This window comes from Phyllopteryx taeniolatus, chromosome 18, assembly GCF_024500385.1.
Source record: "Phyllopteryx taeniolatus isolate TA_2022b chromosome 18, UOR_Ptae_1.2, whole genome shotgun sequence".
Classification (NCBI taxonomy): Eukaryota; Metazoa; Chordata; class Actinopteri; order Syngnathiformes; family Syngnathidae; genus Phyllopteryx; species Phyllopteryx taeniolatus.
The window spans coordinates 16,786,156-16,813,957 of record NC_084519.1 but is presented as its reverse complement, the minus strand read 5'-3'; the positions used below and the strand labels follow the sequence as shown (position 1 = coordinate 16,813,957).

The 27,802-nt window shown below is 43.0% G+C and overlaps 1 protein-coding gene across 4 annotated transcripts in view; it reads right to left on the bottom strand.

Annotated features, from left to right (window-relative positions):
* fam184ab (family with sequence similarity 184 member Ab) overlaps window positions 1-24,635 on the bottom strand; it is a 36,909-nt gene extending 12,274 nt beyond the window's left edge. The window contains exons 1-14 of one of the 4 annotated variants that reach the window (XM_061753874.1): window positions 23,804-24,635; window positions 13,884-14,003; window positions 13,164-13,322; window positions 12,729-12,968; window positions 12,584-12,667; window positions 11,645-11,896; window positions 11,338-11,473; window positions 11,015-11,196; window positions 10,008-10,193; window positions 7,204-7,326; window positions 6,830-6,991; window positions 6,620-6,741; window positions 5,803-5,953; window positions 2,446-2,658 (exon numbers count right to left, since the gene is read on the bottom strand). In XM_061753874.1, coding sequence (XP_061609858.1) covers window positions 2,446-2,658; window positions 5,803-5,953; window positions 6,620-6,741; window positions 6,830-6,991; window positions 7,204-7,326; window positions 10,008-10,193; window positions 11,015-11,196; window positions 11,338-11,473; window positions 11,645-11,896; window positions 12,584-12,667; window positions 12,729-12,968; window positions 13,164-13,322; window positions 13,884-14,003; window positions 23,804-23,980 — 2,307 coding nt within the window. In that variant the 5' untranslated portion in view covers window positions 23,981-24,635. Of the gene's footprint in view, window positions 1-2,445; window positions 2,659-5,802; window positions 5,954-6,619; window positions 6,742-6,829; window positions 6,992-7,203; window positions 7,327-10,007; window positions 10,194-11,014; window positions 11,197-11,337; window positions 11,474-11,644; window positions 11,897-12,583; window positions 12,668-12,728; window positions 12,969-13,163; window positions 13,323-13,883; window positions 14,004-18,402; window positions 18,553-19,963; window positions 19,983-23,803 lie in introns of those variants that run through there. The other 3 variants (XM_061753877.1, XM_061753876.1, XM_061753875.1) reach the window with 3 other exon arrangements.
* Window positions 24,636-27,802: the final 3,167 nt, after the last annotated feature.

The following is a 27,802-nucleotide window of genomic DNA, read 5'->3' as shown; positions in this document are numbered from 1 at the left end:
GAGGAAGAGGACGCTGACGATGAATTGAACATGTCCCCACTATACACGGTGTTGACGGCGTACTCCTTCCCCCCTCCTGAGATGCCGGACGGTGTACCAGAATTTCCTCCAAGCCATCCGGAGATCGTTCTCCATGGCCTCACTGAACTCCTCCCACGAATCAATTTAATACATTTCGAATGGCAGCAAAACTAGTAGCTGACGGTCGGCCACTCATGAAAACCAGGTGCAGAACCCGGCACGCTGCGCAACACTTCAGTAACGTCGCTCGCTGTGCAACGGGCTTAGCCACTCCATGTTGGTTATTTGCTTTTATTGATCAGATGTAGGTCTTTGTATATAAAAAAAAAAAAAAAAAAAAAAAAAAAGAACTCAAGGCAAACATTTCTCACCCGAGTGCTTCCTCATTAACGTGTCAGGGTAGAAGGAGGAGTGATTGAAAGCCTCCAAAGCTTGCAGGTGGAACATTCTTACTCAGCACTCTGCTGCATTATGATCAGCTTCACTGGAGGTCTACGGGATATTCACTCCAAACACTTTTATTCACACGGTCTTTAAAATTCAGAGGCAGGAGCAAATTTGAAGAACCTTCAGCGTGTTCCTTTCATCAGGACAAATGATCCCCGTCTGAGATGAGTGAGATGAAAGATGATAATGTGATGGCTGCTCCTCGCAATAGTTAATCGAGTGTTTTTTTTTCCCGCCCGTTTATATATATCACTCCCTGGGTGCAGCTCAGAAAACTGCACATGCTGCACAAATGCACAAAGATGCAGCATGAAGGCTAACAGTAAGCTTTTTTTCCCCCTCAAGTACTCACAATTATGAAACATTAACCGCTATTATTATTATGCAGTGAACTCCCGCTTCATTCGGTATTTCATGCGCATTTAAGTAGCAGTTGTTTGAGGGCTTATAATTGCCACATCATCAACACAAATTTTCGTTAGCCCATCTATGGGATTTCGCTTTTCAGTTTAGCATTAAGCTAACAGACCTTTGTTAAACTAAATATCATTTGGATGAACATTTTGCTGTCCATTTAAATGAATGGAAATGCTATGAATCTGTTCCAGCAACCGGGCCCCCACCACACTTTTTTCCATTTGTTTTTAATAGGAAAATAGCACACTATAATATTATTACTTCATAAAAACATAGTAGATACATAATTACAATGGATGTAAATAAAATAAAATTTGCCACATTTTTTGTTTCAATACAATGGACATTGTGCTGCTCCTTCTGGTGTGTGCGTCTTGCCCACCTGGGAGCAGTATAATATACACAAATTGATATGCAGTCAGATGGTCACAACTGATCTGAGTAATCTGACCAGGACACTCTTGTAAAGGCTAAATAAAGGTTACATAAAAATAAATAAAAGCTGCAGTAATTTTTTGGGAGAGGAATAAGAAAATATGCCTTCGAGTATTTTTATATTTTGGTTTGCTAGCATTAAGCTAAGCGGACTATCCTAAGGCAAAGCTATGTGGTTGGTATAAATACACAATGTCTTTCTTTCTTTCTTTTTCATGTTAAGTTTGACAGTAAACTTCAACTGGGAATGTCATTAAACAGACTGAAGTCTCTTTTTGTTGAAGAATTGTTGACTATCTGCCAAACTGCTGCTTGTTGTGAAGCGAGTCGAATTGAGTTCACTATTATGAGTAAAACTAGCGCTCAACTGTTAATCACCAGCAGTTACGTAGCCCTCGCTTGATTTCTCGCCCGGCAACACGAGTGTCTCTCTGCATTGACTTTGTAATGCAATTCTACTTCATGATTATAAACCAAGCCAAGCAATTTAGCGTCTGTGTTTGTGGAAATGAGAGCGAGAGTGTGGGAGGAAAGAAGAAAGACGGCGTTTTATTTATCGCTCCTGTTCTCAAGCCGTGCGATGACATTAGCATAAAAATACAAATATAAATATGGATGTGTGTGTGTGACTCACTGCACATTTCCACCCTGGGAGATGACGAATAAAAGGAAGGACACCTTTTCCCGACCTTAAGCTTTTACTTAATTACAGCTGTTGACGCAAAATGATGGGAATGTACCATTTTTTGATTGAGGGATGTGCGTGGGGGGGAACAGTTCCATGGTGACCCAAAAATGTTTGCCCATTTGTTTGTTTGTGAACTTTTTGTTTATGGAAATGACAAAGATGTTTCATGAGTTGTGAATATGTTTTTAAAAAGAAGAGCAAATGGACATAGTGTTCACATCCTCTTATAACTGAGATGTGGCTGTAAACAATCAAAATCACGTTAAATAGGAGTCAGCACTAACACCTGCCACCATTTAAAGGGTTTCTGAGTAGCCCAAAATAAAGTTCAGCTGTTCTACTAGTTGTTTGTGTTTACATCCGCTCTCAAAAAGAACAGTTGATGTATTTCTACCACAGCCATTCTAATTAGAACGGAAAGGCCTCGTGGTCCTTACCTTGATGTCGCGTTGTCGCGCGTGCTCGATGTCCTGCAGGGCGCAACACTGCGCCTCGTGCAGCCGCTGGTGTCTGCGCTGGTGCTCCGTCTGCAGCTCGTCCAGCTGCGTGCGCAGGTGCTCCCGCTCCTGGCTGAACTGCTGCTGAAGCTGCTGCAGCGACGACTGCGATTGCGACAGCTGCATCTCCAGACTCTGCTTCAGCAAGGAGATCTAAAACAAATAGACGTTTGATTTTTTTTTTTTCAGTGTTAATTAAATGTGCAATAATATATATTTTTTATGTAATAATTGTTGTTATAAATAGCGGCTACAATGAAAAATTATCATTTTACTCTAATAGATTTTTTTTTATTTAAAATGTAACTAGGAAAATTGAAATAGATATAAATCTACTCTATTACTTAATTTTAATTTGACCTTTCACATTTCAAATTCAATCACTACTAAAACACAAATACAAACATGAAAAAGTAAATGTACTCTAAACATCTTATTTTCCTATTGTTAGACCCAAAACAAAATGGAAACCGATTGACTAATCAATTTCATTAAAAAAATAATGCGTATCCTAATAGTTTGATTATTTTATTACATTTTTAAGTTAACATTTAATTAAGAATAAAATTATTTAAAATGTAAATATAAAATCTAAATATAACAAAAACAAATGATTTAGAAATTCAAATAAGCAAAGCAAAGCAAACGTATTTATATAGCGCATTTCACACACAAGGTAACTCAACGTGCTTTATATGATTAAAAGCATTTTAAAACAAAGGGAAAAAACAGCTTAGGAATGTAAGGAATGTATGTACTCCAGAAGTTAAAATGTTTTTATGTTACTTTTTAAATGAAAAAAATGAATTATAAACATGAAATAAAATGCAGTCTAATGGTTTAAAATTGTAGTTCAGTTGTAAAAATTCCAAAAATAAATAAATAAATAAAAGCAGTGCAGTTTTCATTTCATTTTATCTAAAAAAAAAAAAAATAAGAAAAAAATAGAAAGGTAGAAAGCAGGGACATAAAAACTGATTTTGATTTACGTTAATAAAAAACATGCACAATTCTTACGCAAAAAAATATTTTTTTGCCCTAAAAAATATGCATACATTTTATTTTAAGTAAATATATGTATAATGTCTCATTTTACAAGCTATAGCCCATTGTAACGGCCAAAGGGTATCAACAGGGGGTTGTGGGTTATCCATCAGCAGTTTGCCATCAAGTTTTTTGGGGTTTTTTTTTTTTCGGAGCAGAGCAGCTCTCTTTCAGCGAGCGCCGCGCATTGCTAATTCATCAGGACTTGAAAAGCAACTAAGAATAAAACATGAAAGCTGGATTGTGTCATCACACACACACACACACACTCAGTCGCTTGTGCCCCAAATTTGGAGAATGTGCCGTGACTAAGTCGTGCGTCACACACAGTGTGGAACAGAGGGCTAGCATTAGCGTTAGCGACAGTTTCACACGGACAAGTACACGTACAGACCCACCCGCGATAGGAGAAAATCATTAAATACAGAGAGACCGTATTAAACATTTTTTAAATTAGTTTGACCTGTCCAACATGCTTTGACCACATTTAAACCTTAAAAAACACGGTTTCAGGTATTCCTTAGGGCTCAAATGTCCAAATAAGAGGCAAAGCGTGCTCGCTTGAGGTCGATTACGGCCACTCCCAGTTGACGTTTACTGTCAAACATAAATATAAAGCAAAGAAAATTACATGATGTGCGTTTAAAACAACTACATTGCTTTGTCTTAATAAAAAGTTTGTTTCGCTTAATGCTAACAAACAAAAAAATACAAAACACCATAGACGGACTAACGAATAGCATTTATGGGGCTGTGTTATAACCCTTTAAGCAATGGATACTTGAACACAAATAGTGGCACACCACATGTAGTTAGAAAATATAACAATAGTCACGGTATATATTCTTTATCCTTTGCGTAAAATGACTAATATTACTGCATTTCAATGAGTCAATCGTGAAACACTTCTTTGTGTGTGTCTCTGTCTGTATTATACTGCCCCCCAGTGGCCAAGGCGTGCACACCAGAAGGGGCAGCACAATACCCATTAAATTGAAGCAAAACATGTTGCAAAAACGGTTTAATTCTTGATATTTTATTCAATCATGTAATTGTTGCGTGTTTCTATAAAGTACAATATTATAGTGTTATTCTCCTTGTACACATACAAATTTCACATACTCATCGCTCTGGTCGTTTGTCCCATCCTGCCTTTTTTCCCCCCTCCATATTGAATTTGGTGTGATTAAATCTGCTCTATCGGCCGGCAGATGGCAGATGCATGCTACTATTTCAAGGCAAACTGCAGTTAACGCTGATCTATAAAAAGTAAGATCTGCAAGGGACCACTGATCACCACTCTTGTTGCAGACAACTTGAAAACATCCCGTCATAAAAACGCTAGAGAAAAACAATCTCATGCTTTGGCGAGGCCCTCTACTGCCACACGGCAGCAACAAGTCTCAAACTCTCCGGCTTCAAAATTATGCTGCTTGAGTGCTGACTGGAACGAGAAGAAATATTAGCTCTCCTGCATTAGCTACACAACAAAAGATGCATGTAAAACAAATAATGACATCAACTAGTCCAAAATGGTGCTACTCGAGTGCTGACTAGAACTAGAAGAAATAATAGTTCAGCTGTACTACTGTCACTGCAAACATCTTGTGCAAAATATCGAGAACGACAAAAAACCAGCTGATCCAGAATACTGCCCCTCGAGCGCTGACGAGAACTAGAAGAAACGAGAGTGCTCCTGTAAAATATAGCGAATGATGAAATGTTCAGAAGCCAGCTGATTCAGACTGCTTCTGCTCGAGTGCTGACGAGAATGAGAATAAATGACAGCTCTTCTGTCCAAAGTGAAAAACTGGTGCAAATGCTGCTGTTGGGAGTCCTGACTAGAACTGGAAGAGGGGATCATTCTCCTGTTTCACTGCAAAAGTTGCATGTAAAAGATAGAGAATGATGGAATTAGCGGGGTCACAGATGCTGCTGCTCGTGTGCTGACTAGAACTAGGAGAAGAGATCATACGTTTCCTCTGGTAGCTTCAAAGCAAAACTTGCATTCGATATATATATATATATAAAAGGATGAAACACTTTTAAAAAAATAAAAATAAAAAATAAAAAAAAACAAAGCCGGTCCAGAATGCTGCTTGAGCGCTGACGAGAACCAGAAGAAATGAAAGCGCTCTTGTGCTAGCTTCACGACTAACATTGCATTTAAAATACAGAGAATGCCAAAACAAAAATTAGCGCTTCCGCTCGAGTGCTGCCTAGAACCGGACGAAGAGATGCCAGGGCCCGCACCTGTTCCAGCAGGTCGTCCACTCTCCTCTGCCAGCTCTCTCGGGCGTTGCTCATCTCCTGCTCCTTGTTGCGGGCCAGCTGGCTCAACGCCGCCGCTTTGTCCGCCTCGTGCTCCTCTCGCAGCTCCTCGCGGAGCTTCTTGCATTCCTGCCTGCAGCCACGCAAACACCACGCGTGAGATGTTAAAGACAGCAGAAAACGTCAAATGACAAGTATGCGGTGTTCGGACATGCTAGCCCAGCCCATGTTGTGCTGTACTGAAAATAACTAGGAAGCGGCAAGTCCGAACTCAGCGAGTCCAACGGAATCCCGAGCAAAGGACAAATGGATGGACATGCAACTCCTTTTCCTTTTATGTCTCATTTTTTTCTTTTCCACCAAAGAACAGCAGTGTGTGTGTGTGTGTGCGCCTTCCGTCTGACAGTTGCCACCTCTCAAAATCACAAGTGCACGAGTACAAGTATGGAGAATGATGAAATCAACTGGTCGAGAAAACTGCTGCTCAAATGCCAACTAGGACTAAAAGTTACTCTGTCCAATTTTCACAGCAAAAGCTCTTTGTGTGTAAAAGAAGCAGCGCAATTTCTCTTGGGGTCCTGTCTTGTCATATGGAGAATGACAAAAGTGTTGATGAGATCTAGTTCTCCTTTGACACACTTTCTTTTGCAGTGAAGCAAGTACAGGACAACTTGATCTAGTTCTATTCGGCACTCGTTACTTTCTCAAGTGCGTCATCGTTCTCTCCATTTTACATGAAGTTTTTCCCAGTAAGGCTAAGACAGGAGAACAAGTATTTCTCCTCCTGTTCGTGCATCACCTGAGGGTCTCCGTCCACTTAAGTTCCAGCTCCAAAGCCATCTTATCCATCTTATGCTTCTCTTCCTCTTTCGTGCTGATGACTTTGGCTTCATGTTGACGCGTTTGGACCTCCAGCTCTCCCTGACACACACACACACACACACATACAATATTAATGCTGTTGCCCTGACTTCCGCCTGCCAGGCGCGGTGAGGTGTGCTTGAGCCACCTGCAGGGCGGTGAGCAGGTTGCTGGTCTCCCTCAGCCGTCCCCTGGTGGCGTCGAGCTCCTCCAGCAGTTTGTCCTGCGCCTGCTTCATGGTGGCCATCTGCCGCTCGGCCGCGCCCATGTCCTTCTCGCCCTCCTGCGCCTGCTGCTGCAGACGGCACACCTGACAGGCAAGGCAGACAAACCGCCAGGACAAATGAGGATGGTTTTGACGCGGTCCAAGACAGCAATACGGAGAGGCTTGAAACCCTCGTTTGAAACCATAATGCCTACTTTGGAACCTCAACCTTAACTTGAAACCGCAATTTAAAACCCTAACCCAGGCTTGAAACCCTAATTCAAACCCCTGAGCAAGTCTTGAAACATTCCTCTCACCTCTTGGTCGGCGGCGTGGAGCTTGGAGTTCATTTCCTCCCTCAGCTGCTCCAGCTCCTGCAGCAGGACGCTTCTCTGCTCCTCCAGCGTGTGGCGCTCTCGCTCAAACTGCTGCTCCAGCTCCTGTACGCACGCACGCACACCCGTTTGAATGAAATATAAAAAAGCTCATATGAAATGGAAGAGGCCGCCAAAATCTGCGATGCGCCTGCAGGACCGTTTGGGGCTCGGGCTAACGAGGGTTGCTTTTCTCACCGGGAGCCGCCGGGACTCATTAAGAGACGAAAAGCACAGCCGGACGGCGATTTATCGCAATGTTTTCAACTCATCGCAAGCTGGTTGGACTCACGCCGGGGAATCTTGTGCTTCCAATTTCCGCTCCATTTAATCAGCATTTCAATCAGCTTCCATTCCATTTTTTTTTTCTTTTTGGCAGGAATTGAAATCAACCCTGGCCCAAAATTCTCATTTGCAACCCTAACCCAGGCTTGAAAACACAAACCTTGTTTGAAACCCTAACCCAGACTTCCAGTACTGATTCGAAACCCTTACCTGTTGCTTGAAACCCTAAACCTTGTTTGATGCCCTAACCCAGGCTCAAACCCTACTTTGAAACCCTAACCCAGACTTGAAACCCAAATCTCAAAGCCTAACCCTTGTTTTCAAACCCTCACCCAGCCATAAAAAGCTCATTTAAAAACCACGACCCAGACCATAATCTGAAACCAGAACCTTTGTTTGAAACCCTAATTGGAAACGCTGAAGCAGAAACCAAACCCAGATTCTAAATCGTAACCCAGACTTCCGACCCTGATTAAAAACCCTAACCTGATGTTTGTAATCCTAACTCAGGTTTAAACCCCAAATTTAAATCATCTACCCAGACCTGAAACCCTAATTTGAAACCTTAACCCAGGCTTGAAAACCTCATTTAAAATCTCACCCCCAACTCGAAACTAGGATCGGATCTGATCGAACTCGATCTAAAAATCCCCGATTTTACCACTCTTATGCAAAGTTGCTTCCATGCTCGGCTCCAGCACTTCTATCCAGCAACGCGCGGACGGCGTGCAGAGCCCACGTGATCACAACAACACCTTGCTAAGGTGCTAACATGGTAGCTAGCAGTAAGAGCGAATGTCGTTTGCTTAGTCATTTTTTGACACTCCAGTTGAAGAAAACTGGACAGACATAACAAAATAGTTACACCTATTGTATGTCCAAATACATCACAGACTTTGTTCTTTCTTCGTTTTTGCTAAAAAAATAAAATAAAATCGCTAGTTTACGGCAGTCAGAATGAATGAAAAACACCATTGAGGAGCTAACGAAAATCAGCATCGAACTCGCAGCACTTATATCTCTCAAAATAATTAATCTTGGTACACAAACTGTATAAAAATATACAAACAGGCAATATGCCAATACTCTCTGGCATATATTCTTCCAACTCTGTGAAAAATAAGTTATAATAATATTCGATCCTGACTTCTACTTTCTTTGTTACTGCAAGTGTGTATCGCATTGCGTGCACCACACTGCCCCTCAGAGGTCAACACGTGCACAGCAGTTACTTTATGTAACCCATTGGTTAATAATAAATGCGCCCGTTTTTCCTCATACCAACTGTTGATGATTATTGTTCTCTGTTTGAGTAATATCACTTGATCAAGACTTTTCTAACATGCCATACTACAAAATAAGCAAATTATGTATGATTATTGCTGAAATCGGATCAGACCGATATCAGTATTGGCCAAAACGCAAGGCTGCGATATCGGTATCTGATCGGAAGTGAACAAGTTGGAACGGGACATCCCTACTTGAAACACTAACTTTAAAACCCTAACCAAAGTGTGAAACTTTAACCCAGGCTTCAAACCCTAATCCAGACTTTAAATCCTGATTTGAAGACCTAACCGATTGGTACACTTCCAGTCTGCAGCAAGCCAACAGTCATGTTGTTGAGAAGAGCTGTTGTGGACATATAACGCTGTAATACTTCCTATATACGGGACCGAGTGTACATGACGACGATGATGATGATGATGATTATCTAACATGTATGTAGGACACGAGCAGCTTAAAAGCAGCGGCACGAATCACTCCAGCGTGGGACTTGAATGCGGCACGCTGACGCTAAGTAACTTCAAATATTCATTCCGAAACTACGCACAGACCCACACGCACACACGTGTGCACGGCCACACACCCCGCACGCACACACCCACACGCATGCACGTTCATCGACTTGATGTTCAGCAGCCACTTTATTAGGTACGCAGTCATGCTCCTTACAGTCTTTTTTTTACAGTGGTACCTTGATTTACGCGTTCAATTCATTCACTGGCCAAGATCGTGATTCGATTTACTCCAAAAACCAAATCAGTTTTCCCCATTGAAATGAATACAAATGCCATTAAATCGTTCCAGCCACCCCAAAAACAAAACAATTTTAATGTAGACAGAAAAAAAACAGGCACATATTCTTAATCTTCTGCAAAGAACAATTATTATTACCGCGACTTACGAAGCAATGGTGATGGTCGTTTGTCTGTATTATACTGCCCCCTGGCGACCAGGGTGAGCACACCAGAAGGAGCAGGAGAATGTCCATTGAATTGAAGCAAAAAAAAAAAAAAAAAAAAAAAGTTTAATTCTATACATTCTATTGAATTAGTCATGACTGCATGTTTTGATAAGGTCCAACCAGCGTTGGGGAGCAAATAATGACATGTAGTGAAAGTATGTTTGTTCACAGGAATGTGCTGGTCTCCATGACAACGGCGTACGGCGTTACTCACAGCCAACAGTCTGTTTTTGTCCTTCTCCGCCCCGCTGAGCGCGTTCTCCAGCGCGGCCCGGTGCTTCTTGGCCACCTCGTCCAGAACCCGGGCCTGGTTCTCCTTGGTCTGGCCGCTCTCCTCCTCGTAGCGAGCGCGCAGGCCGCTCATGTCCTTCTCGTGAGACGCCTTCTCCTCGCGCAGCGTCTGCCAAAAACACAAACACGCGGGCGCGTCCTGACATTCGCGCCATATGCTGCGTCACTCTGCCATATTGACAGCGATTACAAATGAGCCGGCGAGGATTCAGAAGCTGTCGCTCCTTTTTTTTTTTTCTTCAGTTGTGTGCTTCTCAAAGACTTGGTGAAGCAACATGTGGCTCAACACTCAAGGTTATTATATTCGTCACTTTAAACAATTGTATGTTTGTCACACACGAGGTAGCTCAATGCTTAGTTTAAGTGCGCCAGCAGCTTTAATACATTGCAGTAGTAGTTAAGCGCGCCTGACTTTTTTTTGGTAGCAAATCCTACAAAATTCTCACTAAAACCCGTCTTTGAACTGTTTTTTCGTGCCTGCGCCAAGGGTTGCGAGGACTCTCAAAGTTGCGGAAATTTCCCAAAACCGTTGGCAGCCCAAGCCTTGCAACGGATTTCTGTTGATTTGAGGCCTCTCAGAGGACAACGCGGCGCCAAATGTCAGCGCCGAAGGGACGACAAAGGCAACGTGAAGCCGCCACACTTGACATTTCGCATCGGGGACGTGCCGCCGGCTGGTCCTGCGACCTTTTCAAAAGATCTGTTTTTTTTCTCAAGACCGGCAAATACACTTATTGACACTCTGTCACTGCCGCCTCGGACCGTCTAAAACGTTTTTGTTTGATTATTGAAATGCGACATTAACCATTGGCTGGAGGCCGCTTTATTAATCGTGGCCATGAATTCGACTGGATGTGTCGTGACAATTGTATTTCTTTTTTTGCTGCTCCTGAAGTGACGTGGACTGTGAGCGCGGGGCAGGGGCCGTACCTTCTGCAAGGACTGCAGCTGCTGCTTGTGCCTGTCGTCCAGCGCTCGGCTCTGGCCGTGCAGCGCCTCTCGCTCCTCCTCCAGCCTCAGCACCTTGTCCTTCAGACGGCTGCGCTCGTTGTCCAGGTCGCGCACGGCCGCCTCCTGAGTCATCTGGGTGGCCTGCAGGCTGCTGATCTGACCTGAGAACAGTTCACACGATGTCACACTGAAGCCGCAAACGCAGAGGTACATTTCGCGGGCCTCTAATATTTTTTGATTGATATTTTTGCTACCGGTCAGTCGTCACGCGGGTACGGTACTTTGGGATGCGCGCGGCTTACTGGCTTTGAGGAGGATCTCGGTGGCCTGCTGCTGAACTCGATCTCGGGCCGCCTCCAGCTCGCACTCGGCCTCCTTTTGACGGATCTCGACGATCTCGGAATTCTGCGTCACCTCGTCCAGCTGCTTGCTCAGCTCCTGAGGAACCCAAAACACACAAATTGCAATTCATACAGCCTGACTCGGTGCTTGAGGAAAACACACACACACACGCAATTTTGAGTTACTCATATCCCAAAGCACCGCTGTATACAGTTTTTGTTTCTCATGAGTCAGCACTGAAGGATCGCGGGTACTGGCGGTGCTGACCTTGACGGCGTTCTCGGAGGCGGCGAGCGAGGCCTGCAGCTTGTGCGAGCGTTCGCGGTGCTCGCGGGCCTCGTCGGTGACGCGGGCCAGCTCGGTCCGGAGCTTGCCCAGAGTCTTCTGCAGCGCCGCCTCCTGCGTCTGGAACTCGCGGCGCAGCTCGGCCTCGGTGCGCTTCCACGCCAGGAGGTTGTCGGCCGTCAGCTGCTGCGTTCGCTTCATGGCCTCCAGTTCGCGCTCGTAGAAGGCCTGAGCCTGAACAACACCAAAGACAATGGAGGCAATCGTGTCTGAAAGTCCGATGAGATTTTGCTGTGTTAAAAAAAATATATCTATCAAAATGTAAATTCAATCAAAAATGTAGAAATATTTTTTAAATAAAAACAATATAGCATTTATTGGCTGTTGAAGAATAAAAATGTTTAAAGTAGAAAAAAACATCTAATTCTCTTAATAAAATAAAATGCTGTATATATAAATTCAATACAAATATATTGAAAGGATTATTTAAAAAAAAATTGTACTTATTGGCTGTTATAAAAAATACTATTTTTTTTCAAATTTAAAATAAAGTAAAAATACCAATAATACACTGGTTGTTTTGTTTAAAACGAAAATACAATAAAATAAAAGTAAATGTTATGAAATTCTATTGAAAAAAAATCATTTCCATTTATTGGGCTCTAGTTTAGCAATTAAACAACAAGCACATATAATAAATACAACTAAAAAAGTCAAATCTAAAAATACGAAAACTCGATTTCCATATATGATATGAATGATATCTGTGCCTATGCACTGCCAAAAGCTGTGATGTCAAAGCAGCAGCTTTAATTTGGGTGCGATCCAAACTTCAAATCAAGTTGCCCTTTGAACTTAGGCGCCGTAAAGCTGTCTGATCGCGACTGTCGTAAGACACGTTGGCGCCTCGGCGGTCGGTACCTTGCCGAGTTTGGCCTCATACTCGTCCACCAGTTTCTTCTTGTCCTGTTTGAGTTCTTCCACTCGCTCCGTCAGAGAATCCACCTGAAAGAAACAAAACAGGCTCAGCTTCCAAGTTCTCTCCATTTGCCTTTTTGCCGTGTACCTCGGCTTTGTGCAGCTGGCCCAGCTTCTCCTGGTCTTTGCTGTAGTTGGCGTTGTGGCTCTGGTGGCTGCGGAGGAGCTCCTGGACCTCCTGCCGGTGCTGGCCCTTCAGCTCCTCTAGCGCCACCTTCTTCTCCTGCTCGGACTGCGCCTGCGCCTGGCCGAAGGTGCGCAGCTTCTCCTCGAACGAGCGCCGCATCTCCTCCACCTCGCGCGACATGGACACCACCCGTTGCGTGTGCTAATAAGGGCGGAAGAAGGGGTCTAAGTTCGGTTCAGGTCAAAAGTCTAAATTGGACCACTTTTAAACCACCTTTAAAAACAAGTATGATCACGATTCCCTCATCCTCTACCCAATATGGTTCCTGAGCTCCAGGTTGCCCATGAAACGAGAAGAAGAGTCACACAGGAAATGCCGCCGCCGATGATGCAATACCTGCGCCTCGGTGCACAGCTGCAGGTCCTCCACCCGCTGCCGGTAGTTGTCAAACTCGGCCAGCGCTTGCCTCTTCATCCTCTCGTGCAGCTCCATGGACTCCTCCAGGGACTGGATGCGTCTCTTCAGGTCCATCTCGTCGCTGATCTTGCTCTTGTACTGCGGGGGCGACGGGGGAGATTTCAAATAAATAAATAAATTAATTAAAAAATGTCGTCCAACAACATATGGCACCCTTCAGCGTGAATATTTCCACTGTAACTAAACAGCTGGTGGCCTGTTGGCGATGCAGTGAAGGCGTTACGCAGTTTAGCAGCAACCGGCTGGCCTAAATGGGCAGCCAAAGGGAAGGAAACAAAAAGCAAACCCATCCATTGACCGACCTATTGTGTTCGTATCAATAAACTTGGTTGCGTAGGCCTACGTCTTCAAGATATAAATGCATCTTGCAATTTATTCTCGCTGTTTTCTGCCTCGATGGGCGGCCATGCGGATGGAAAGAGGAGTGAAACCCATTCACTGGTCAACCTAACGTGTTGTTTGTATCAATAAGACTTTGTTGTGGAGGGATGCGTCTTGAAGCAGCGCATGCGTAACGCAAGGAATAAACGGGCAGCCGTAAAGACGGAAACTGGAAGTCAGTAATGATCTTCGGAGGAACTCGGGTGCATATTTGGTTGTTTTTGGGTGCGTGAATGGAAGTGAAAGGCGTTGACGCACCTGTAAAATCTTCTCTCTGGTCTCGGAGAGGATTTGCTGCACCTCCTCCTCGTGAGCCTCCTTCAGGGTGGCGATGGCCGCTTCGTGCTCGTCGTTCTTGGTGTTGAGCGCGTAGATCACCTGCGCAAGCACCGCCAGAGAAAATCCTTTACAACGCTGAAACATGTACGATTGCTGTTGGAGTGGATTAAAAAAAAAAAAAACGATCAAGTATTTTTTTTCTAAATCAGCAAGAAAAATATTTGTTGTTTTTATTTTAGATGAAAAAAAAAGTTTCACTTTTAGATAAACTGGTGAAACAGATACAAAAAAACAACAAAAAGATGGATTAGTGGCGACACAGTGAAGTTCATATTTCGCTGTCCAAAATTCAAATGTTTTTTGTTGCATAAAAATAAATCAGCATTTTTATTTCGATACTGTGGTGAAACAAATAATTGTTGTTGGGTTTTTTTTTTTTTTATTAAAAAAGTTAGAGATAGATTTGTAACATACTATATATCCAACATCAAAATGTTTTTGTTTTTTTTAGATGAATTCTTTTTTTTTTTCAAATTGGGGGGAAAAAACATTTTTGTTGTTTTGTTAATATGTAAATCTAACCCAAAAAATAATAATAATGACGAATATTTTCGACCCATTTCTGAAATAATTGTTGTTTTTCTGGGCTGAACTAAAGGCGTTTTTAGGCCGCCGATTAACATAACGGCGGCATCACTTTGACCCGTCAGTCCGGCCCAGAACTGACACCGGGCCGGCGAGAACGCCGAATGTGAGGAAGCCAAGCGTGAGTGTGTGGCGAAAATCAATTCAATAATTCAGCACTCAGAATACAAAGAGGATTTCGCAGTTCTGTTTGTATGCGTTGCTGCTCCGTGCGTGTTAAGGTAGCAGTTGTGTGAAACTTTATCATGATGACCCTGCAGGCGATGCTAATTTCCATGAGCCCACCTATTGAGTTTTGCATTTTATGTTAGCATTAAGCTAGAGGACTATACAACGTTTAACTTTTTTGTTTTATGAGGCAGTTTTACAGTAAACGTCAACTCAAACAAAACAAAACAAAAATGGGGTTCACTGTCTTGTGTTTTGTTGCTAAAGAGGTTTTGTTGACTCGAAGGTCTGTTTGTCAGCAGGTTGATGTAGACTAAAAAAGAGTCACAAAATTAGGATCGGGCAAATTATTTCATTCAAGACGATGTTTTTTTTTACCGAGATTTTTTGTTTGATTTTTTTAGCAGCTTCCGCAGTTCAAACTGCGACCCCGCTGACATGCACCGCTTGTGCACAATGGAAGTGGAAGGAAATTGGGCAGAATTTGTTTTGCTAATGACGTTGCGTATTGGTTGCAAAAACAGTGATTTATCCACAGGCTCGAAAACGTGGACCCCAGGTCAATGCTCCCGAGCTGCAATTTGTTTTTTGTCGAGGTTCGCCTTGCCTCACCCGCACAATTCAAAACGAGGACACACCGGGAGAAAATCGCACGGGAAGTTTGTTACTTGTCGACCAGCCGAGTCATGCTCTTCGTCGTCTCGTTTAATGAAGCTAAATTGTTGAATATTTCGATTTAGGAAGGACTGTAATTATATCCGTTTTGACAAAAGATTTGTTTTAACTTGTTTTAGTTCTGTGGAAGTTTATGTTGGGTTAATTTTTCTTTCCTGTGCTACGCGATTGTTCCCGAGACGAATTTGCGACCGTTGAGCTCGGTGATCACTTTTGAATCCGCTTGCAGCGCCGACTAATCAGGGAGGCGGACGCGGGTGGGATGTCTCCGCACGGATGCACTCGGGAGCGGCGTGGGAGTAAGACGAAAAAGAACAATCCAAAGAAGAAGCCTTGGCGCAAGATGTGTGCTTGACTTTCTAATTTCATGCCACTGCTAGCTTCCACACACACACACACACACACACACACACACACAATTAGCTGGGCTAATGCAGACATCAGGAGGCTTTCACTTGACTTGTAACAATATAACCACTGTGCTGTGTTGCAAGTTACGCTATAGTCTTTTCCTGCTGCACATTCATTAAATTACAATAATGCGGATTAAACGATGTGTGACCTTTTCGCCGACCGGATGGCGGTGGTTCGCTGCCCCGCTTGGCCCCGATGGACTCACAAAGGAATGAAGACGCAACAAACTAACAAATGACCGGACCAACAAACTACCAAACAAAAGAATACAAAAAAATCCAAGCAACGAATAAACAAAAAGAAAACAAAACAACAAATCAACTGACCCACAAACGGACGACCCTGAGAACAAACCAACCAACGGAGCAAAGGATGAACGACCCAACAAACAAACGAACCAAAAAACAAACCAACCAATTAACTAATTTTCAAACAAATGACCCAACCAACTAGTAAACTCAATGAAAGGACAAACCTACCAGCAAAATGAACCACAGGACAAAGAAAGAAACCAACCAACAAACATTTGAACCAAAGAACAAAACCAACAAAAGATGTGGCAAACAAAGGAATTACCAATCCAACGAACAAATAATCAAAACTCTAACGGTTTTAGTGGTCGAACCGTTACACTGCGCAAGTCAACACGTTTTCTGATGAAGGTACGTACAATACAGCCTGAAGACTTTGCTTAACGCTAAAAGATGACCAGAAAAACTTTGACCGCAGCGACCTCGGCCAACTTGTTTGGGTTCTTGCTCAGGTCATGAACTCGTTAAGAACGTGATCAAATTTGAGGATACTTCAAAGGTTTTGCTCATTCTTCTTTACATTCTTTATTCTTGATCTTCCAAAGCCGACAAAAGTCCACCTGGAACATTTGGACCGCTCTCTGCCTGCAGAGGCTCGGAATATTTTTAGAGCTGAGTGGGAAGACGGTAATTACCTGCAGCACAGACAGGTAAGGTGGGGGAGAGTTAAATACTTTCTCTTTTACACACACACATATATGTATCCGACCGACGGGTTTCCAAGGCAACTGGACACAGTCGCCTGCGTGAGGAGGGAAGTGCTCGATGGAGCGGACGTCAGACGAAGCCGAAGCGATGGCGTACGTGACGGAGAACACGTTGGGCGGCGAGCGATCGGGCGGCTACGTCGGCAACACGGAATCGGGGGAGATTGTACAGCAAAGTAATATGGATACAATGAGCTAATGAGCCGACAAAGAAAACAACAAATCAACTGACAGAGCAAAGAAAAATGGACCCAACTCATCACAAACTACCGAAGCAAAGAGCAAACCACTGAACGAACCAATGAACTCGCCAGCTGAACAAGCAAACAAAACAGAGAGCCGACCGACAAACTGACACATGACCCAAAGAAACAATGACTGAAGCTACCACAGAACTAACCGACCATCAAACTAAAGAACCAAAGAACAAACAACTGACTGAACAAGCCAACCGACAAGTGAAAGAACCAATGAGCCAAACAAAGAACAAACCAACCAGCAAACTATGATACTACTGCTACAAGCTCACTAATGAACTTAAAAATCATCAAAACAAAAAGTTCATTTGATCAAGCAACCAAAGGATGAACCAACAAACGATCCAATCAACAAACAAACATACACAATGATTAGAAAAACTAGGAATCGTTTTGCAAACTACTGAACAAGCGAGCGAGAAATACGGTGGCCCCGAAGGCTCAAAATGACGTTGGTTGTGTTGGGCCTTTTTGCGTACGGTTCCATGCTCTTAATCCGCTTTTCCAATTATGTAGCGCATCGTGTCTTTTGTCCCTTTCGGACCACCGTACACTCCTAAATCAAAATGTGGATGTGACATCATTTTGCTGTCTTAATACATAGCCAGTGCTCGCGCAAATGAGCTCAAGATGTTAATGAGGTGGAAATGATCAAGTTTAACGTTAGTGCTCCTTGACTCTTTCTTTTCTCAGGATGAAGAATGACTCTTACTAAAAACAAAAAGGTCTTGTTGTGGGTTTTTTTTGGTCTTAGAGTATGCCGGAATGCAGTTAAAGATGTTCACGCGCTTTTTTATTTTCCTTTTTCCGCCCGAGCGTCTGCTTCTGCGCTTTGCAAAATCAGGTCACATGAGTCACCGGCGGCGTGCCGCTCAAAGCTAGAAATCTCTAATCCACCCTCGGCCTGACGGCGCGACGTCACCGCCCGCCTGCAACGCTATTATTTGTGTACAGGCGGCGGTCACGTGATTAGGTACACCCGTGACGACAGACGACGCGAGAAATTCCGGCTTTTACGCGGATACGCGAATGGCGTTCTGGGAAATGCGCGGATGATCAACTCTTTCAGGAGAATATGCAAACTCCACACAGTGGAAGGCCCGGGAGTCGGACCCAGAACTTCGACTGTGAGGCAGACGTGGCGACCACTAGGGCACCGTGTTGCCCTCTTCGTAACATGTGGCTGACACTTGACTTATGCAAAAAAAAAAACCGCACTTGTCACATCGTACAGCATAATAACGGACGCGGTCGTGAGCAGGCGGCATGAATGGGATGACGAGGAGGAAGCGCGCGCAGACACACACAAACAAACACTGACTTGCATTAGCGCCGCCATCAGTTTACGTTGGCACTGTTGACGCCCGCAGCCCGCGCGTTTTGTCTGTCATCCTATGCTGCATTTCATCGGTTGAGAGAAACCTGCTGCACTCTGACAGCCGGTTCAGGTGGGTTCGCCACACCTGAGCGGAAGAACCTTTTGGGGGGGAGGAGGACAGTTTTCCTGTAATTAAGAGCATGTTCCCCAGATACAGCCGTGTGAGCTTAGCATATTAGCGTTGTGTTCGGTCTTCACGTTTGTTATCTTTTGTGAGCGTTTGTCTCCCGGCAAGTGGAACACTTTTTTTTTTTCCTTCTTTTTTTCTTTCCAGGGCGTTCGTCGTCATGGAAACTGCAGCGCTCTTTTGTTGTCGCACATTCGACTTTGATGGACTCGTTAGCACGCGGCGGTGCCAATAAAGCGGATAAAGACTGAAATGATGCCTAATTTGGGCTAAAGGCAAGGCTGGTTAAACCGGTGCGCTAAAATGCTGGCCCAAAATGCTAAGCTCGACGCTAAATTCAACAGCTAAGCGACGTCCACGCCAATAAAGTGACACATGAGCGCTCGATACATACTCACTCCACTTTCTTGACTAAACTGATGAGAAAATGCTGAGCTACGTGCTAAAGCCAACATTCTTGATGCAACTGACAAGCAAAATGCTATGAAAATGATAAGCTGTATGCTAATTTCTACTGTTACAACACTGAACTAAGCTATGTAAAGCTTTCTATACGTGTTAAATACAGCATTCTTAATTAAACTGACAAAACTACAGCCTACATGAAAATGCTAAGCTATGTGCTAAATCAAATGTTGATGTGACTGACAAACTAAATGCAATGACGATGCTATGCTATGTGCTATCTTCAACTGCTAAGCTAAAAACACAACATTAAACTGCAATGTAGAGCTCTCTATGCACAATAAATCCAGCATTTTTGATTGAACCGATGCGCTAAATGCTATGTAAAAATGCTAAGCTACATGCTAAATTCAACTGCAAAGTGACGCACACATTAAATTGCTCGCTAAAGCTCTTGATGAACGCTAAATCCAACATTCTTGATGAAACTGGCGAGCTACAGGCTACATGAAAATGCTAACCTATGCGCTAAATCAAATTCTCAATGTAACTGACAAGCAAAATGCTAGGAAAATCCTAAACTACATGCTAACTTCAACTGCTAAACTATGCTAGTTAAAGCTCTCGATGCACACTAAATCCAAAATTTTTGATTAAAATGACGAGCTACAGGTTACATAAAAATGCTCAACTATGTGCTAAATCAAGCATTTTTGAGGTAACCGACTAGTTAATGCTATGAAAATGCTAGGCTAAGTGCAAAATCCAGCATTCTTGATTCTTGATGTAACAAACTTTTATGTCAAGCTCTCTGTACATGCGAAATCAAACATTCTTGATGTAACTGACGAGCTTAATGCTAGGCTACATGCTAAAAGCAATCGAACGCAAAGAGGCGGCCGTGCATGGCGCGCAGAAGCGGTCGATTGCATTTTGAACGCCAAGAAGAAATGCTGAGTCATGCTCTGCCACCATTTTGTAGTGACATCCATCGCGCGGTGGGCGCAAAGCTCCGCTGACAAAACGTCAATGTCTCCTCTTCCATAATCTTTGCGTCTGCTGACATACACAAGTACACCTTGACGGCGTCTCCATGGCAACGAGTAAGGCGTGATATGTTTTTGCGCTCTGATCGGCTGATTGCTAGTTGGCCAATCAGAAGAAAGAGAAGCACCTTCCCAAAGCCGAGGAAACCTGCCCGACAAATCATACTTTGCCATTGTGCGCGTGCGCGCGTGTGTGTGTGTGTGTGTGTGTGTGTGTGCATACAGCGGAGGTATCTTAATGAAATCTGACAATTGTGACAACGAGCGCAGAGGGGCATCCTTCCTGCAGAGGTTAATAAACTACATGCACACAAATCTGGCTTTTCATTCTCCCGGAACGGCGCTTGCCGAGATGAGAAAGCCGAAGCGACGGGAATGCGGCGAGGGCCGAAACACGTTAGCGCCTCTGGGCGGCTGTGACGTCACTTCCTGTTCTAGGTATGGGATGGAAGGTATAAAAGAAAATGTGTTGGGAAAAAAAATTAATGTATCTAAATAAATAAATCAATCAAATAAAAAATTATAACAAAATAATGTCATTTTTTTTTATTTTCATGACAAACTTTATAATAATTTACAGATGATTTCATGAAATAAAAATGTCAAATGTATATGCAACATTGTTTATTTTACTAACATTTGTTATTTTATTCTTTATTTAAAAAAAAACTCATTCAAACTCAAGTATTTCATCAAATGAATACACATTTATTAAATGTCTGTACAATTTGAAGGGTGGGGGTGTAACAATTCAACAAAATAGCAATTGTGTATGTAAAACGTAAACTTATTTTACTGAGGGAAGAAAATCTAATTACCTTCTCTGATTTTAACATTATAATTTATTTTATCTTAATTCATTAACCAACTACTTGAATGAATAAAAAAATCAAATGTATATGTACAGTAACATTTTGTTTGGCTAATATTTGCTATTTTATTTATAACGCATAAATAAATAATAACAGAGACTCACTCGCATAAAAGGCAGAGCCGAGTGGCTGCGTGCAAACCACAAAGTGGACAGCTCCTTGAAAAATATTAATTTCCCACATCACCGATCCGTTCATCTGCAAGCCTGGCGCCGTTTATCGTCTTTTGCATTCACTCGACAAACCGCATCGATGTCAACCTTGGTCAAACCGGGGCACAGACTCATTTTGACCTGTTACCCAGAAAACTGGAGTCAAAAAAGTTTATTTTGATGGAAGGGCACCTTTAAATTCTATTTTATTATGTTTTAATACATTTTCATGCAATACGGTGTTAATTCCCTTTATTAAAAACACGTAACCCCCAAAAAACGCAGTGTTTATTGGCTGAAATTCATAAGTAAAGGTGCCTTTATATTTCTACTTCCATTGCTTCCAAACCCCAACAAACGAGGAATGTTTTGCTTCCACCTTATTTGCTTAGCGTTACTTTTTACTTTTGTACTTGAAGCCACATTTTAAAAGCAAGCCATAAAAATTTAAACGCCACCTGGCAGTCTCTGCTGTACCTAATTAAATGTCCTGTGCCTCCAGGAGGAAGTGTGTGTGTGTGTGTGTGTGTGTTTGTGCGCGCAAGATGCTGGCAGACCCCCGGCTTGTGGCGATAATGACACACTCAAACTCTCCACGAGTTCCAACCTGCTCAGGAACGTGTCATTTTTATAATTATTATTCTCATTTTTTTTATAAATCCCAGACCTCCCCCAAGGCAAGGCTGGAAGTTCCGGAATGCCCTTGAAAGGCCGGCGAGAGTCAGTACGCAGAGCCGAAAAGCGCTGCGATGCTTATTGTAAAGCATTATATAAGCTAAAAGCACTCGCACTCACTTGGCTGTGTGCATAAATAGTTCATCGCAATGTGCATATAAAGCATTACAAATTCAGCATAACGCTGCAAACATAAGCAAAGGATAAAGTGCATCTCATATTGAGCAAATATGAGCACCTGTACGAGTAGATCTTCTTTTAACACGTACATACTGTTCATTTTCCAAGCACACAAAGATAATTGACACCCATTATAATTGCATTGGAGGGGAAAAAATGAACATTATTTCGGTTAAACATAAGTAAGTGGGGGTATACCGCCAATGAGCATTTTTGGGGTTGAATACAAATAAGAACAAAAGAAAAAAATATACCAAAAAAGAAAAACTAAATTGAAAAGTGACTACGGGTGCTGAACCGCGAGTGTGCGGGGGTCCACTGTATCCGTTGTCTGCATCAAATTACGAACTACTGATCTTTTCGGAATGCATTCACAGCCTGTGTGACTATGAGGAAATCAGACCACATTTTATGACCAATTTATACTCGAGAAATTCACGCGCAGGCCGCGTGATTTGCAGCAAACGGTTTGAAGCGGCACGTTTATGGAATTGGACTTCGAAGTTTGAAGCTGCAGTGTCAAACTGACGTCGTCACCGCTTCAAGATGTTCAATGCCGCTCCCACTTCAAGTTTACTTTTAAATGAAACAGAAAGAGATTTACATATTGTGTATTTAAAAGAAAAAACAAGAAAAAAAAACTAACTGAACATACACTTTGCCTTAAAGTCCACTAGCTTAATGCTAACGGTGGCGGTGTTTTAACATTTTACGGAACGGATATTTGAACGCAAATGGTGTAGCAACACGTGCACAGATAATAAAATAATATTTACAAGCATACATTATTTATCCTCTGCGAAATACGACAAATATTACTGCAGTTTACTGAGGACTTCACAGTAGTTGAGTGAAACTCTTCTTCGTTTGTCTGCATGAGTGCATTTATACTGCCGCCCAGTGGCCAATTTATGCACACCAGAAGGAGCCGCACTGCAAAAATGTTAATAATAGCCATCCATTTTGCGTACCGCTTTCTCCTCACGCAGATCGCGGGCGTGGTGGAGCCTATCCGAGCTAACTTCGGGCGAGAGGCGGGGTACGCCCTGAGCCGGTCGCCAGCCAATCACAGGGCACATAGAAACAAACAACCATTCACACTCACATTCACACCAAAGAGCAATTTAGAGACTTCAATTAAGTTTTTGGGATGTGGGAGGAAACCGGAGTGCCCGGAGAAAAGCCACCCAGGCACGGGGAGAACTTGCAAACTCCACACAGGCGGGGCCGGGGATTGAACCCCGGTCCCCAGAACTGTGAGGCGGATGTGCTAACCAGTCCATGCCGCCTCGACATGCACATTTAAAAACCAAAAGAAAAAAAGAATGTGAGCAGACAGCACGTGCCTCGCTGATGGGTGCAGCATACCGACAAAACGCGTTCAGCTCTCTGGAGCAACACGATGCCAACGCCAAACTTTCATCAAGAATCGCCGAATTTAAGACTTGTCAGCCCCCTTGGCGTTAATGCACACTCTTGTTGTGCCCGTTGACGACGGCGGTAGCTACATGCGAGGCTGCTCTCAAATTCGGCGTGCATTTAAAACAACGTGTCGAATGCAAGACTGTTAAGAAATCTCACGAGCAAGTTGCTCAGACCTGACGTTCTCTCGCGTTTGAAACCCACAGTGCAGCCACAGGCGCACTGGAAACACCACATTTTCATCTCTGCAAATCTGAGCTAGGATCAACGCCGAGTGAATGAGAGGACTGCGCAAAGTCGAGGGAAATTAGAATAATAGCGGTAGCTTCACGAAATCTGCAACGCTGAGGGTGCAAACGTAATATATGCGCATTTCCTAACGGGGTCTGGGAGCGAGAGTTGAAAGCAGCGGTTGCGTCGCTTCTCGGGGATGCAAAAAGACCCCCAAACATCTGCGCCCCTTACCTTGGTGAGCTGGGCGATCTTCTTGCTCATCTTCAGGTGCAGGTCTTGGGTGTACTCCATGGCCAGGCCGGACTGGAAGGAGGACGAGGACGTGGACGACGACGACGAGGAAGACGAAGTGTATTTCCCCTGACCGGCAGGGCAGTAATACTGCTGCCAACCCGACCCAGTCGCCATCTTCACGATGATGCTTCAGATGCTTGATGGAGATGGGAGCTTTAATCATTAAAAAAAAAAAAGATCATTTTTACTGGAACCTAACAACAAAAAATAAATATGACGCAGCAAGCTGTTAAAAAAATGTCCCATTTTGCTTCGGGTCCGGACGACAGAACATGTTTAAAAAAAAATTGTGAAAAAGTGACGTGCAGAATTTCAAGCTCCGGAGATGTTAGCGGCACGCATCGTGAACGAGGCCGCCGTCAGCGCTCCGAGGTGCGGGTACGGCCAGCTTCACCTGCCGCTGACGTGCAGCGGAAGTCGGAGCTGCCGTCTGGCTCCCCCCCCGCTCGGTCACCTTGGGAGCCCGAATGAGGAGCCGTCGCACCGGATTGCTCCCTCCTCGGTGCTCCGCGGTTACATGGAGGTGCGTGCGCGTGCGTGCGTGCGTGAGACCGGACGCGGTCGGCGAGCGTGTACGACGGACGCGGCGGCAGAGCCCCCCCCCCCCACGAGCCCCAGCCTCTGCTGCTGCTGCGATCCTGTTGCCATGGATCGCCTCAACAGTGCGTGCTGCCTTCATGGGCCGTGGGAACGGCGGCGACGCATTCAGGTACAGTCAGAGAAATGATGTTAGTTTGTGAATGAAGGAAAGTGAATCTCCTGCCCAAGCCCAAACTATAAAAGACAGTCTTATTAAGTCCTATTTTTGAAAATGATTAATTATTTTAATTATTTGCCTGTATTTATTTGATATTTCTCTTATTTTAAATAAAATATTAAATGTATTATTTCAAATGAACTTTTTTATTTCCATTTTACATTAAAATTTCAGATTACTTCAAATGTATTTTGTTTTTATTTTTAGATTTTTGTACTTTTTTTTAAATAAAATACTAAATGCACAATGAATCTTCAAATGAATTTTTCAAATTCTCATTTTTATTTCCATTACAAATACATTTAATTGTATTCATTCCAATTTCAGGGTATTATTATTATTAATATTTGTACTTATGCTAATGTTGAAGGGGAGTCACAAGAAGCACAGACAATTCCCACGGCCAGTGAACGTAGCGCGGCATCACCTCATCCATCAGAATTTAGGCGTCGGGAAATAAAACGTTCAAAGCGAGCCGAGCGGCGGCTGCAGGCGCTGTGACGCATCGTCGTAATCGTGACGCAAACGCAATTTCGTACGCTCGCTAGTTGCGATTTACGTTCCTGCTCCTCCGGCACGATGCGAGCGAGGCCGCCGGGCTCAATCACAACAATCGCTCGGATTTCAAACTGAATCTCCAACTGGCGACTAATAACATTTCCGATGAATCGTTACCGTTACGCGCAAATTAATCATCACGTGATATTCCTTAAAATTAAAAAAAAATTCCAGGATTCTTAATTTGTCAAATTCAAGAGAGAACATTTAAATATTAATAACAAACTAAAACTGTTTAGAAATATATGTATATCTGTTATATCTATTTATTATATAAATAGTATATCGTGAACGTTAAGTTGTTTCCTTCATCTCCGTTGTCGGATTCTGTGACACATTTCCAGTTTGGGGCACACAAATTTTTCCCCGTCGACTCTTGTTCAAAGTTTGACATGCGCAGTCGCTCCCCTTTCAATGCAGAAAATTGGACCAAGGCGGCGCGCGACGTTCCAGCGCCCCCCGCTGGCCGAAGGCACGACCTGGCTCGCAAAGAAAACAAAGAAAATGTGTCAATTTTCATCGTTAAGTTTGCTAACATTGGTTGCTAGCTCACGTTCACGCTGACACGACGTGGCGCTCACTTAATATTGACCAGGAAAATCCTAATTGTTTTGTGCAAAACAGATTCAAATGATTTACATTTTCATTTTTGTAGTCAGCGTTGTACTCAGAATTTTTTGGGATGTAAGGTTTGTGTGTGTATTTTAAACACTGTTGGAGACTTGGAAATATGTCAGCAATCAATCAATCAATCAATCAAAAGGGTAGAAATACCTGTCATCTTTCAAATACAAAAAAAAAAATGGTTGAATTATGTTGTTAATGATGTTTACAAACTCTGACACTAGTCACTGCGTAACAGTTCTCAACGGAATCTTACATATCGATAATCAAAAGCAACGTGAGCGTATTATACAGGACAGATGCACTTGTGCTTTTCTTAGCTCAAATACTTTTTTGGTCCAGAAATGTTCTCATAAGAAGATCAAATGTAAGATGATTTCTTTTTCACTAAACAACAAAGGTGAGCGTGTTACAACTGAAGAACAAACACAAGAAGAACAAACTGAAGAAGAAGAAGAAGAAGAACAAGAAGTAGAAGAAGAACAAGAGGAAGAGTGTGTCTTTTTGTGTGTGTGTGTTGCCGCGTCGCCAGGCAAAATGCGGCGATGTCAGCGAATGAAGAAAGCTCAGATGGAGTGAAGCATGCTGGGATACGCTCGCTCGCTCTTGTTGTTGTGCTGGTGTGTATAGGAAAAAAAATAATAGCGCTCCGAGGTATTTCATACTTTCTCAAGTCATAAATTAGTGAAACAGAATGTACCAAATGTAAACAATTTGTGCATCATGATAATTCAGTGGGCATTGTGCTGCCCAGGGTGGGGTGTGCGCTTTGGCCACCTGGGGGCAGTATAATATAGACAGACCAATATACTGTACATTAAGACATTCACAACTCCTCAGTAAGCCGCAGCAGTAATATCGTTGTTTTTCGCAGAGGATAAATAATATATGCTCGTGGGTATTGTTATATTGTCTGTCCGCATGTGTTGATGGACCATTTGTGTTCAAATATCCGTTGTTTGAAGGGTTATAGCGAGGCTACGTCGATGCTAGTTTTGCTAGCCCGTCTGAGACGTTTTGCATTGTGTGCTAGCATGAAGCTACGGACAAAGTTATGCGTGCGATTAAATACAAATATTTTGCTCGCATCTTAAGACCCCCAAAAATTGGCCAAGCAAAATATTATAGCAGTTTCCTTGTTAATTAACACATCACCAAAAATGTCATTTTTCAATGGAGAAGGATGATTTGAGATACAAGAGTTTTAAGTTACGCTTTCAACTCTTATCTCACGGCGCCCCCATATTTTGCCATTCAAATGCGACATTTGCTCACAAAAAGCCGAAAGATGTTTTCCGAAAGAGGCCCGCTTTCCACGTGAATGCCAATAAATCGCAACGTTTGATCACAAAAAGCTCTACCTGACAACAAAGAATACTTTTTGGCTCCAAATTGAATATTTTATTAAACCGGAGAGTGCGTGCGTTCGTGCGTCTGGCAGATAACTAAAGTTACGTAAGCGTGTTACAACGGCAGATGACGAAGAAAAAAAAAAAAAAAAACACGTTCTGAGATTTGGAAGGCACGAACAAGATCCAACTTTTCAGTCCAGACATTTTGGTGTTCAACATTCCTGGACGGATATCACGGACAAACAGCAACAATAAAAAATAAATAAATAAATAAATAATAATACAAAAAAACAGTTGCCATCTGTTTATCTTCGCTTTGCCAACATGGAGATCAGAAACAGCAAAGTTCAGCGAGCACAAAAACTTGAAACCTTACATTTAAAGCCATAACCCTCATTTGAAACTAGAACTATTGTTGAGGTTTAAAACTCGAAACTTGCCGTCTTGAAAACTTGAAACCCTAACCGTGTCTTGAAACTCTAATCCGGGTTTGAAAGCAAAAAAAAAAAAAAACAACAATAAAACTTGCGCTCTTGAAACCTTACTGTACTTTTAAAACTCTACACTTTACTTGATACCCTAATTTGAAACCCTAACCAAGTCTTGCAAGCACAATTTCAAACCATAACCCTTACTTGAAATCCT